The sequence below is a fragment of the Vigna radiata genome, chromosome 7, assembly GCF_000741045.1.
Source record: "Vigna radiata var. radiata cultivar VC1973A chromosome 7, Vradiata_ver6, whole genome shotgun sequence".
Taxonomy (NCBI): domain Eukaryota; kingdom Viridiplantae; phylum Streptophyta; class Magnoliopsida; order Fabales; family Fabaceae; genus Vigna; species Vigna radiata.
In genome coordinates this window covers 38,096,395-38,109,387 of record NC_028357.1, presented here as the reverse complement: position 1 = coordinate 38,109,387, position 12,993 = coordinate 38,096,395, and the positions used below count along the sequence as shown (strand labels likewise).

The following is a 12,993-nucleotide window of genomic DNA, read 5'->3' as shown; positions in this document are numbered from 1 at the left end:
CAACATTTTCTTGAGAACATTTAAACATCATCATACATGTCATTGTATGATTGGTTCATGGTGGTGTCATTGTGTCATTTGGATCAATCACACAATGACATATATGATGATGTTCAAATATTCAAAAAAATGTTGTTCATGTATCATTACCCAGGAGAAAAGTAATTAAAGATTTTTAGTGTAAGAGATGAAGTTGATGTAACAGGACTAATGAGGTGGTTGTCTTTTATTAGTTGATTGGATGTGTAATTTTGTTTAAAAAACTAAAATTAACATGTTATGTCAACGTGATTATAATGTTATTAGCCCAATTTGACATTATGGATCTAACTGGAACAATTTTATAAAATAAATACAAAAATAAAAAGAGACCAATTTAAGATTTTAACTCCAAATAAAAATCTCGTGAATGGTTAAATCAATATTAAATTAATAATAAGTGAAATTTAACAGATTTTTTATCTTTAAAATTTAGATATATGTTGATGATGAAAATCAAGATTTTTACAAGTTATTATATTATAGTAGATAAAATGTTTTTATACAATTATAATAATAAAATTACACTAATAAAATAAGTTAGAAAATAAAAATAATTGTATAAAAAATTATCATGGCAATATTGTAGATGATAAAAATAAACAACAAATATAAATACTAAAAAGAATAAAAATGATTAAATATGTGTCTTAAAAACAAATTAATATATCATTCAATAAAATTACGGAAAAAATATATAATTAAGAACTTGATTGTATAAAAAGTTCCATAAAAGTCTAAGAAAAACTTTTCAAATATTAAATTAATCAAAATGCTAAACATGACTATATAATTATTGGGACGGATATGAAAATGGGATAGAGAAGTAAATACATATTTATCAATATCTTCGTACTCAATAATTAAAATTCATACACATACTCATACTTAATTAATATGTGAATTTCCCATTAAAATTGAAAGGAGATAAGACAATGTCCACAAAAACATACTTAATTTTTATCTCTAATTTCACGTGCCTAGAAATATTCTAATAGAATATTCTTTTAAAAAATTTTAAGAATATTTTCTTTTCTAAAATTTTCAAATGTTCTAAAATTAGAAAGAGTTTTATACCGTTCTAGAAAAATAATTTATTATTTTCTAATTTGGCGTAGGCTTTTATCAAGTTCCTCTTCTGTCTCATTAGCTTTAGACTTTACCTTCTATACGTCTTTTCCTTAAAAGTTTTCATTACAGAGGTGACTCACAACAAATAACAGTTTTATAATATGAATAGACATTTTGTTGATTTTTCGTGTCGAGATGAAGCTTCCTACTAGTATGAAAATAAAATTTAAAATTTAATCTTTTGAAAAAAATATTAATTTTATATGTTTCAATAGAAAAATATATAGAATTATATTTTAAATAATTTTTCAACTACAAATACTTTTTCTAATAGTTTAATTTTAATTACTTTATTTTTTAATATTTAAATCACTAATAATAAAGTACAGTAGAAACAGGACTGCAGGGGTTTTGGCAGTCGTATAAAAAATTGCAGTAGAGTACACATGGGTGAACAAATGAAGGCCGAAACTAAAAGGCCTTTTAATAGCAAGTTTTATTATAGACTACATTTAAGTTAGTTTTTTATTTTTATTTATTTTTTATTTATTTTTATTTAAGGTTTAATGTATTTGCAAGTCTTTATTTATGTGGATTTGTAGGTTCTCGTATTCTGGAAGTGTTAAATTGAATTTATATTTTGGTAAAATTGAATTAATAATGTCCTTGTCGTTAATTACTATAAACGGCGTTAACTTTTTTACGATGTGACATGTTAAGTTGACATTGAAAAAGTACGTGACAGAGTAAGAATTGATTATGTGAATTTATTTTAAGGGTAGATTTATTTTAAGTTTTAAATAAAATCTATATTATCTCTCTCACACTCTCTCTCATGTCATGAAATCCGGTAGCCCCATCATCTTCATCAAATTTCACACATCAATCACCATACCCTCAAAATTCTACTTTTTCCATCTCTGTTTCAATCTCTTTCCCCCCAAATCACGATTATCACAGATTCTCTCTCACTCATATACTCATCACTTCCAACGAGTCCTCCACGCCGCCAATTATGTCGCGGCCTACAACCGGAGGCGCCGGTCGGAAGTGTCACCGGCCCGTTCCCTTCTTCTTGTAAAACGGGTTCACCAAATCGTAAGAAACGCTGAACTATGCATCCATCATTGGCACTCCAACAACCATTTTCACTCTTCTTTACCCATTGCTTCCTTCTTCTCTCTTTCTTTAGAAACTAAAATTCTTCTCTTTGTCTTTCTTTATAATCTGAAAAGCTAGATGAACTGTGAATAAGTCTAATTCGAACTCCTTTAGCCAAAAGAGTGTTTTCGAAAACAACGGTAATGAATACATAGGATTTTCCAATTACCCGAAGCACACCTTCATACTAATTTAAGCAAAAATCAAGAAAAGAACCACATCGACCAACATCGTTTATGTTCTTCTCCCTCCCTTTGTCTGTTGATTCCCTTTAATTCACTGGTTCTATTCTTGCTGCTCCACACACTCTGGAAAAGTTTTGGTTGTTGCCTTGGTCCAATTTTGCTTATTGTTGTGTTTTTTTGCTTCCAAAAACTTTTATACTCGATTTCTTCCCTTTTTATATTCCTCAACGGATTAAGTGATTTTCTATATTCCTGTAACAATTCGTGCCAGCCCATCCTCATCACGGGTATCGTTTTCGTCACCAGGGTGTTGTGGTTCCACCGACGTCGTCGACGTTGCCCCTGAAAACCCTAATAGGAAAAGCATAGTCAGGAAGAAGACAATGTTTTATTTTGCCTTTTATAATTAAATACCTAATGCATAATTAAATTACACCTAATGCAATATCAGTGCCACATTATAATAGCATGCCATGATACACTAAAGTTAATGTCGTCCACTAAAATTAACAGCAAGGACATTATTGGTTCAATTTTACCAAAACATGGATCTAATTGAACACTTTCAGAATATGATGACTTAATTGATACAAATCCGCATAAATAGAGACCTCCGCATACATTAAACCTTTATTTAATTGAACTTTTGTTAAAGATTATTTTTAATATTGTTCGAAAGCGTTTTGTATAAAAATCTAGGCGTATCACATATTAAAATGAGTTATTTTTTATTATAAAACTCTTTTAATATTTTTGTATTATTTAAAAATGCCATATATAAAAATTTAGGTGTATCACGTACTGCATGAGTGCAAAGCTTCTAAATTTAGAAAACTTGGCATAAAAATCCATCACCTTGGCCTCATCAGAACCTCATAATTTAGTTTACAATCTGAGTGTATGTAAAAGTTATGATCCTACTGCGGTAGTGTGTTATAACCTTCCATTCACTAGTGCAAAGACGACATATAACGTTACACGGTCATCGTTGAGCCACTCAATACCCAACATTAAAAATGATTGTGGCATTTTCGTAAATAAATTCAATCGCTCCACGTCTTTTACTAAAACAGTTCGCCGTCTAATATTTATTAACGTCAAACAAAACCCATATAGACGTAATTTAAAATGTATTAACGTCAAACAAGGCCTAGAATGACGTAAAACAATGACCTTAGAATCACATAACGTTAAATTAAGAAACAACCGATGTTCAATTTAAAATAAAAAAATAACGAAACAGTGGTTTGCTTCCACCAATATTACTCCTACCCATATTTGATGTCGACCATGATAAGTATTCGACGTTTTATATGCCAGCAAGAAGACAAAGAGTGAATCCCTTTTTTATTCTTTATTTTTTTTCTCTTTTAAACCAAACAGAACATTGCACACTTTACGGGCTCGATGTTTATACCAATATAGAACGACGTCGTACAATTTGGGGTTAATGTGATGGTCGTTGGTGTACGAAACCTTAGTAATCACATAACTTCAGTTAAGGAAACAACTAACATCCAATACAAAATAAATAAATACTAAATATTGATGTAAATATTATGTCGTCAACAATAACAAAAGATGGACGTTGTATATTACAGCTAGTAGTTATTCTTTTATTTTTCTTTTAAATCAACCCATAAAACATCAGTTTTAAACTGGCATCGACGTTTTATTATTGAGTTCCTTTTTTATTATTTTTTCTTTTTCTTTTAAACCAACCGATAAAACATCCTTGTACTTGTGGCTTTGACGTTTTGAAGGGCTCCCAACATGTTCGAATTTTGTGTTAACTTTTTCTTTGTTTTTCTATCAAATCTTTCAAGGTGACAAAAATGAGTCATTTCTTTGTGGTTTGATTTTTTGTCATGTTGAAAAGCTTGAAGGAGTGATCAACAGACCAGAGAAGAGGTTAGTAGCATCAGGCAACATGTGCAAGTCGAAGTAGAGGAGCACATGATTGAACGCTTTAGAACGCTCGAAGAAGAACTTGCGATGATCAAACAGCAACACCAGTCACAACAGGAGAACACTCCTATAGATGATCCTAATGCACCTCCTATGAGCACCAAAGGCTCATGCTTTAATGTAGATCGTACCGATTACAATATTCAATATGAGTTTTTGGTTGATGGGGATCCTCCGCGCACAGTGGCCATCAGACAACAGATTGCAGGAGGTCAGACCATTCATGGTGCTCCTTTATTGCCCACTGATGCGCGGGTAAGGATTGATGATGTTAGAGACCCCCAGGCTCGAGTGTCAGTGCCCACATCTGAAATCCAATTCGTAGGGGAGACCTTAGAAACATTTATAACTTGACCTAAGGCTATGAATATGCCATATTATGGCCCACCAGCAGTATTATATTCTTATTTTTATTATCTTAAATCTTCAAGTTATAATTAAATTAATCCTAACTTTTGTAAATGTGACTTTCAGGTCTACCGACCTGAGAAACAAACAATGGCTCAACCTGAAGCTTGTGAGGAAGAAGAAGATGATGATCCTCTATCCATATTGACCTCGAGATTAAATAAGTTGAGAAAAAGAGCATCGGTAAGGCTACGGTGGGAGTTAAGAACATTTGGCCTCGAGTCCCATATTCCATTGTATATTAATTTCTATGATGCATTCAAGATCATTGGCAGGCAAACAATGTTGAACATTGCATACATATAACTATGGTGCATGTAAGTTTTCTATATGTTATTTTCCAATTTGTATATTAGTATTATTACTTTTTAATAAATATACTTAACTTTATTGTTATAGGTACATGGACACCATTGTAGTGGAAACAGGTCGGGCGTTAGCTTATGGTTTTTTTGAACCTCAGACCATTCAACCATCTGGAAACACATTAGATTTCAGAAAGAAATATATGCAAACATGGATGATTGAGTCTAACAGAGAAATATATTTCGCGCCATACATTGATGCGTATGTGTTTCCCAATATTGTCAACTTTTATCAAATTTTAATCAATAAACTCACTGGTTGTTGGTACATGATAGGGGCCATTGGCAACTCATGGTGATCATTCCGAAAAAAGCACAAGTTGTATGGTTTTGTTCTCTTCATATAGGAAGATGAAACCAGAGTTGAAGTACTTGATACAAACATAAGTATTACATTCATTCTTATCAATTCATTAATTATGATATTAATATATTAACTTATGTTTCTAATGTTTCAAATTTGTTTAGAGTTCTGATTAGGACCAGAGGACAACAATTTGATATTATATATCCTAAGGTTGGAATCTGTTGATCTTTAACCTTTAATTTTCGTAGTCAAATTTAAACCATTACATTTGACTAAGTTCTTTCACATGCTTAGTGTAATAAGCAGAATGATTCTTGGGCATGTGGCTATTACATCATGTCAAGGGTGAAGGTAATCATCCGAGCAGGAATCAAAGGAGATTGGACTGAGGTAGAAATTTACATTTAAAAATCTCACAAATATCAATAAACTTTTGACATTAAAATGAATATAATTATAAAGTTTCCTTCCTTGATTTTGCAGCGGTTCAACAGTACCTTTACATTGTCAGATGAAGTAATAAAAAAGATAAGAGGGGAATAGGCAGAATATTTGAATAAACATTTTAAATAGCTATAGCTTTAGGTTTTTCTTTTGATGATAATAGCATTTGCTTAGCTTTTTAGTTTTACTTGTGCAACTTTTAAACTGTGAATAGATGTGTATTGTGAATAGGTTATTGTGAATAGATGAATACTGTGAATAAATGAATGGAAAACTGGGTTCTTTTAAGTTTTGATGATAGCATTAGCGTCTTTTAGTTTTACTATTTAATTGGAATTGATTAATTGATGATAACATTGTTTAAATTAATTAATTTTGTGAATATATATGAATTGGAAAACTGGTTTCTGTATTTCAAGTTTGGTTAAATGAGCTAAAACGAACCGAATTTAAAAAAAAAATACTGAATGTAACGTTGAATTATACATTGTTGGACGTTAATACATGTATCTTAACGTCGAACAAGACGATGAATGACGTTCATAAAATGCAGTGAATAACGATAATATATAATACAACGTTGGGCGAGGATCTCTACGGCTCAGCGATAGTAACGTCGACTATCAACATGTTCGACGTCAACCTTACATCCATTCACCTTATAATCGACGTCAAATATTCCTTTAAATATAAATATTTATTCAAAAATTGACGTCACCTTTGCACTTCGATGTGAACATTACGTCAACAATCTTCTATGTCGATGTCAACATTACATCAGTTCCCCCGAACATGTGACGAGAAATCTTTCTTTAAAAATAAATATTTATTCAAATATTGGACGTCACACTCTATACTATTCGATGTACCGTAACGTCAGTCTTTATAAAAGACGTTAACTTTACATCAAGTACCTATATATTCGACATAAAGAAGTTCGAATAACGTCACCTGATAATATTCGATGTAAAATTTACGTCTCCTACTATTATGTCGGACTCAAATGTGTCGTTAAAGGTAAAAAATAATCGATGTAATAAGTTGTTTTTGTACTAGTAATTGTATACAAGATTTGATGTATAAAAACCTTGGACACTCTTAAATGATACGCTTATACATATTGTTTTGTACTGATTAAAAGTATATAAATCAATTTTAAAGTTACCAATGTATTTAGTCTTCTACATAGCATACAAATATGAAAGAATATGAGATATTCGTTATACTAATTTCAAATCAAATAATATATTTTAGCCTTTTGCATGGTTTACCAAAGGTATGAAATAATGTTAGGATTTTTTAAAGGGGATAATGTATTTAAACTTCAAATATAATTCACAATGAATTGAAATTTGTTAATAGAATATTTTCCGCTATTTTCCTTAGGCATGCTTAAAAAACTTTTTCATGTAAGAGATAAAAATAAAATAAAAAACTAAAATGAACTTCTTTTATCTGAAAATTAATTTATACATAATTAATTTATAAAAAAAACATTTTAATTAAGATATAAGTTAATTTTAACATTTTTGAAAAAAAAAATCTATTTTTCTCTCTACATCCTATTCTTGTAAAAAAAAGTCAACAACTTTCAATACATAACTGCAATCTCCTCCCTATCCGAACATGTTTCCGAAATAAAAATCAAAATTCCAAAATGATTTTTCCAAAAAAGTTCAGTCATTTCTAACATATGAACGAAAGGAGAATAACTTTCAAGGGACTCAATGGAACTTTTAAACAAGAACCAAAACAAATCTATAAGATGGAGCGAGAAAGTGATGACAAGAAAAAAATTAAGATACTTGGTAAAATCTTAAAATAGCTCATGATATAACATAATTCAAATGCTTTATATCATATAGATTTAAAAAGGGAAATATAAAACGGAAATCAGAGGATTCTTCTAGCAAACACTCAAGAAAGCAAAATAAATTAAAATACGATCTGAACAAGAAAAACAAAGGAGTATCAAAACAGGAAATTCAAAACTGATCACAAGCAAACTAGAAATAAACTATAAATCATCAAATTGTACATCTAAAAAATGTAAGGTTCTTCATTAATAACAATTATCAAGCTATAACAAAATAATAGTTCAAGTTTTGCATACTCCTCTAATGCATAAAACACTTGACACTAAAATTTCATGGAGTCTCGGGTCTCAACAAAGGGTCATCTGAATTATGCAGAACACTACCAGACGGCAATGGCATGATAACCTTCCACCTGGTGGGTGGTGGGTATGATTACATAACAAATCCTCTGCAACATAACTCGAGCATTACCCGATGCTTCCAGTCCATCATATCTTTGGACAACTTGAGAATGAGAAATGATAGGGATTTTGTATAACTCCAAAAATTAGACTGTATCGAAGTATAAATACACATACAGAAATCAGATTACTATATAATCACACACCTAAAAGCAATATAATATGTTTCAAAATCAACAAAGAAGAATTTTAATTAATACAAAGTCTTGTAGCCAGACTTTCATATAATTGGTGGTAGAATTTTCCACAAAACACGTATTAGTCATATCTCAGACAACTCAGTATATTTAGACTTCATCAATTGTAACTAAATTAATAAAAATAACTGGAGAGGGCACACTTGTCATAGCTTCTTCAAAAAACCCCTTGACTATATCAAACAACAATTTAGTTAAGTAAAACAATAAAAGAAAGATGGAAATGGTAATACTTATCCTTAACACTCTGCCAGTGGTGTTTGAAAGTAAGCTTGGAGCATAAGAAACTAAAATTTATTATAAATTAAGTTACTAACCATAACTTCTTAGTATCTCAGCAAATTACATTTACAATCAATCACGTTGAATAAATGACAGATATAGATGTGTGGAATGTTTTTTCTTACTACTCCGCACGCACCACTAGCATACAGTTACCGTACTTCTATGACAAATAAGTTTGCACGCAACTGGTTTAATTACAAATTACAACCTCCAAGCAATTTTGACTAAAGAAACAGGTTACAATAAATTCTCGTGTGAGCAATGAAAACAGTTCACGATACAAATCAAACACGCCATAGAAAAAGGCTTATTATATGATAGCAAAGGAACAGGGACATCAAAAGTATCATAATATGAAGTTTAAAAGCTTTTAGTTGGCCCTGAATAACATAAGGTAATATTTTAAAGATTAAAACAAATATATGTAATAAAGCAAACCTACCATTATTGAAATGATGGAATTTATATATAAAACCCAAATTCAAGTATTTTAGATCAGCATACACTTCTTTTTCACCGAATAAAAAATGTACAACTAAACATACATGTTTAGTCTGCTGCAGATATAGGATTTCATTTCACTGTACCAAACATTTTGCAACTCATCAAATGTATACGAAAAGCAATATATGAAGTTGTAGGTGTCAATCAACAGATAATGTGTATCTCCGTAATGCAAAGACACTGAAACTAGAGCACAGGGACAAAATTCACTCAACTCACTAGATAAATAAAAATATAGAGGCAGTTGAGCAAGTCTATTTGATTTGTTGAGAACACAGTTGCAATTTGATATTTATAATAACACAGTATACAACACTGATACAAATTAATATAGGGATCTCACTCTTCCCAAGAAATAGCCTTTCTACCTGGTTCGTGAAAAGCTGCTCTCTAACTAAAACCCTACACAAGATCCTCAGCCAGTGCAGTTCATACAATAGCAGTCCTCAAACCATATCTAAGAATAGAAACAAAATTCCATTAAGCAGCTTGAAATGTAATAGATATGTCTCTGTGACAGAAAAACCGCCAGTGCAATAGGAACTAAACTTGTGAAGACCATGCCCTGTGTAAGAATACTTACAAATAAAACAAGTTAAATAAACTAGTAAAGTCGACAAGGAAACTAACATTTTGGCCTATCTCTCAAGTGCCATTTTATCCTTGCCTCTCTGCGATGTACTCGAGGAGTCTCTCAGCTGTTTGAGTCATCGAATCAAACATCTTTTCTGTTTCATCTATTATCTGTTTGGGGAAGTGAACTTCCAAGAAGTCAAGCCACTCACCAAGTGTCATCTTATTCAAATCAGGCCAATTCCTATCATCTTCATTCGAATTCCCCTTTTCCTTCCAATCACAAGCCTCTTTCCCACCATTCCCATCTTCACCATCTTCATCCAATTCCCTCTCTCCAGCAACAACCATCTTTGTCTTCTTCTCAACATTCCCAGTTTTCGCAGTCACTCCACGCGTGTTCTTCGAATTCCGTGTCCCGCGCGCTTTTTTCGGTTCCTCCACCACCGGATTATCCAAATTATCATCACCGGAAACAGAAACCACAGCCAGACTCGGATTCCGCGCACTCTTCTGCTCCTCCACCTTCTCCGCAAGAATCAAAATATCAACACTCGATTCCTTATCCAATTCCCTCTTTTCAGCAACACCCATCTTCGTCTTCTTCTCAACATTCTCAATTTTGGCAGCCACTCCACGCGTGTTCTTCGAATTCCGTGTTCGACGCCCTTTCTTCGGTTCCTCCACCACTGGATTATCCAAACCATCATCACTGGAAACAGAAACCACAACCAAACTCGGATTCCGCGTATCCTTATGTTCCTCCACCTTCTCCGCAAGAATCAAATTATCAATACTCGATTCTTTAACCACACTCCGTCCTCTGTGCGACTTCCGCGTAACCCTCGCTGGAGGATCCACCCATTCAGATTCCACGTCCACTACACTCGCCTCGTTTTCATCAACGCTCTGAACCTGACTCTTATCCCCATCCTTCACTCCCCTACCATTTTCTCGGCCGCGTCGCTTAACCGGCTGAGAAGGAGCCGGAACCGGAGCTGGAGCCGGATTGGCTCGACCGCGGCGCGTGGGGTTCCGTCTGGGGGGTAGAGCGTGTTGTTGTTGTTGGGAAGGGAGAAAGATGACGTGGATGGAGGTGAATTCTCCGATCTTGATGGTGGAGTCGTGGTGGAGAGCGATGGGAGTGTTCGGGGGAATATGTGAAGTGTCCAAAACGGTGCCGTTTGAGGAGTCTAGGTCGCGGAGGATCCATTTGCCAGATTCGTTGAGAATGGAGAGGTGTTTGGAGGAGATACCAGGGTCCTTAATAGGGAGGGTGTTGCCCTTCACGACCCGCCCAATTCGGACAGCGGATCCGGGTTTGAAGTCTAGGGTTTCGCCTTGGCGAGGGCCTTGCAGAATTTCCAGTCGCAGAATCGAAGCTTCTTCCTCCATTTCAAAGTGGCTAAGTGATTGAGTGAATCTGCACAAACAAAACACTCACCACACTCTTCTCCCGCCCAGGCCAACTTCAAAATTATTCAAACCATTATTTTAAACATTCTATTTTTACGTGGATATAATTAATATTAAGATTAAAAAATAACAGGTAAATATCAAAATGTTTGTAGTGTACTTAAATCCGATTAAAATTTAAAATTAAACTTTTAACTTATATATTATATTATAAGTATGTGTATATTTTTTTATGATAATAAAATTAGTATTATTAATAATATAAACAAAATCGTTTTCGTTATGTATATTTGTATTTTTTAAATATTTATAAATTAATTAAGTTAATATATAAGATAAAAATAATGAAAATAATAAAAAATAATTAAATGTTACTATTAGAAACAAACTATAAATATAATAAAAAAGGAAAAAAGAGAAACCGTAACAGTTTTATATAAAATATTTTAAAATAATAGTTATTTCTAAAAAAATAGTTAATTGTATTTTAAAAAAGATCAGTTAATAATTATAAAAAATAAAATGTAAATAAAAATTGTGTACAAAAGTATCATCTTTGTATAAGTATAGATTATATTTATTATAATTATAAAATTAAATATAAATATTTTTTATAAATTTATTGAAAATAGTTATTATTTATTATGAATGTAATCTTGTGTTAGGATTAGAACAGAGTCAAAAGAAAGGAGAAGAAAAAAGAAGAGAGAAAAAAATAGATTGTAGGTGAAGAGAGGAATCTACCCTATATATAGGTATCTAGCGCTAAGTAGCATTTTGCAGTGAGTGCGAGAGAGTATCAAATATGGAAATTCCCACTTTGACATCATAATCGTTGGAGCTAGCATGGGCAGCGTCACTGCCTATTATACCGCCGAACGAGATCTCTGGGCCTTCTTCTAGAGCAATTCGACTTCCTCCAACACCATGGTTCTCCCACGGCGAATTCTTCTCAATCCGCGTCACTTATAACCAAAAATTTTGGTCACGGAGTCTTATAACTTCTGGCAAGAGGTAGAGGCCCAAGTGGACTACCGGATATATTTCAAGTCCAACACTTCGACATGATTCCCTTCATGATCCCACGATCCGCTCCGTGGTCGACTATTGCCAGACCCACGCCATACCCTTCCAATTCCTCTGTCGCCGTCAGGTTGCGGAGAAATTTATGGGCCGCATTGACATTTTAGAGGATTGGATGGGTATCTCGAATGAGTATGTTGGCATCATCAAGCCAAGCAGGCCATGTTCCAAACATTGGCCTACAAAAATGGCGTCATCTTGGTGGATAAAGCCAAGGTGGTGGAAGTGGAAATAAAGAAAAGCTAAGAGTGAGAGGGCGTGGAAGTTTTCCATGCAAGCGGTAAGAGATTTTGCGGTAAAAAGTGTGTGATAATCATGGGCGCATCGACACAGAAATTAGTTTAAACGATTAGTAGGTTGAACTCCTCATAGTGCCCTGTGGAGATGCACGTTTGTTGCTGAAGAATAAAAGAGGGGAGGAGGAGAAATTCGAGATAGGAATACGTTTGCGTCCTTTGGGGACACTTACATTTACGTAACCCCAATGTTAGAGTTTTCGGGGTTGATTAAGGTGGGGGTGCACAGTGGGAAACATGCAACCTGACAAGAGGTCTTGGGGTCCAGCAACAGTGATGGAGGAATTGAAAAAGTAGGTGAGAGAAAGGTTGATGGGCATGGTTGATTCTAGTGAGTCTGTGATGAAATAGTCTTGCATGTACTCAATGACATCGGACAAGGATTTCATCATTGATTTCAATGACATCGGAAA

At 33.2% G+C, this 12,993-nt stretch overlaps 1 protein-coding gene across 2 annotated transcripts; it reads right to left on the bottom strand.

Moving 5' to 3' along the window:
* Positions 1-8,026: 8,026 nt before the first annotated feature.
* LOC106766999 (FHA domain-containing protein At4g14490) lies at positions 8,027-11,256 on the bottom strand. 2 transcript variants are annotated; one of them, XR_002668689.1, is made up of 2 exons: positions 9,581-11,256; positions 8,027-8,317 (listed from the first exon to the last, which is right to left on the bottom strand). XR_002668689.1 is itself a non-coding variant. In XM_014651806.2 (2 exons), the coding sequence occupies exon 1, from the start codon at positions 11,178-11,180 to the stop codon at positions 9,870-9,872; it is 1,311 nt and encodes a 436-aa protein (XP_014507292.1). In that variant the 5' UTR covers positions 11,181-11,256; the 3' UTR covers positions 9,269-9,669; positions 9,843-9,869. The 2 variants fall into 2 exon arrangements, 1 of the variants encoding a protein (XP_014507292.1); XM_014651806.2 differs by lacking the exon at positions 8,027-8,317 and having other exon boundaries at positions 9,269-9,669; positions 9,843-11,256.
* Between the last annotated feature and the right edge of the window lie 1,737 nt (positions 11,257-12,993).

Bases quoted from the DNA above. Each gene is read 5' to 3' on its own strand.
- LOC106766999 (XM_014651806.2), bottom strand. From the start codon at position 11,180: ATGGAGGAAGAAGCTTCGATTCTGCGACTGGAAATTCTGCAAGGCCCT.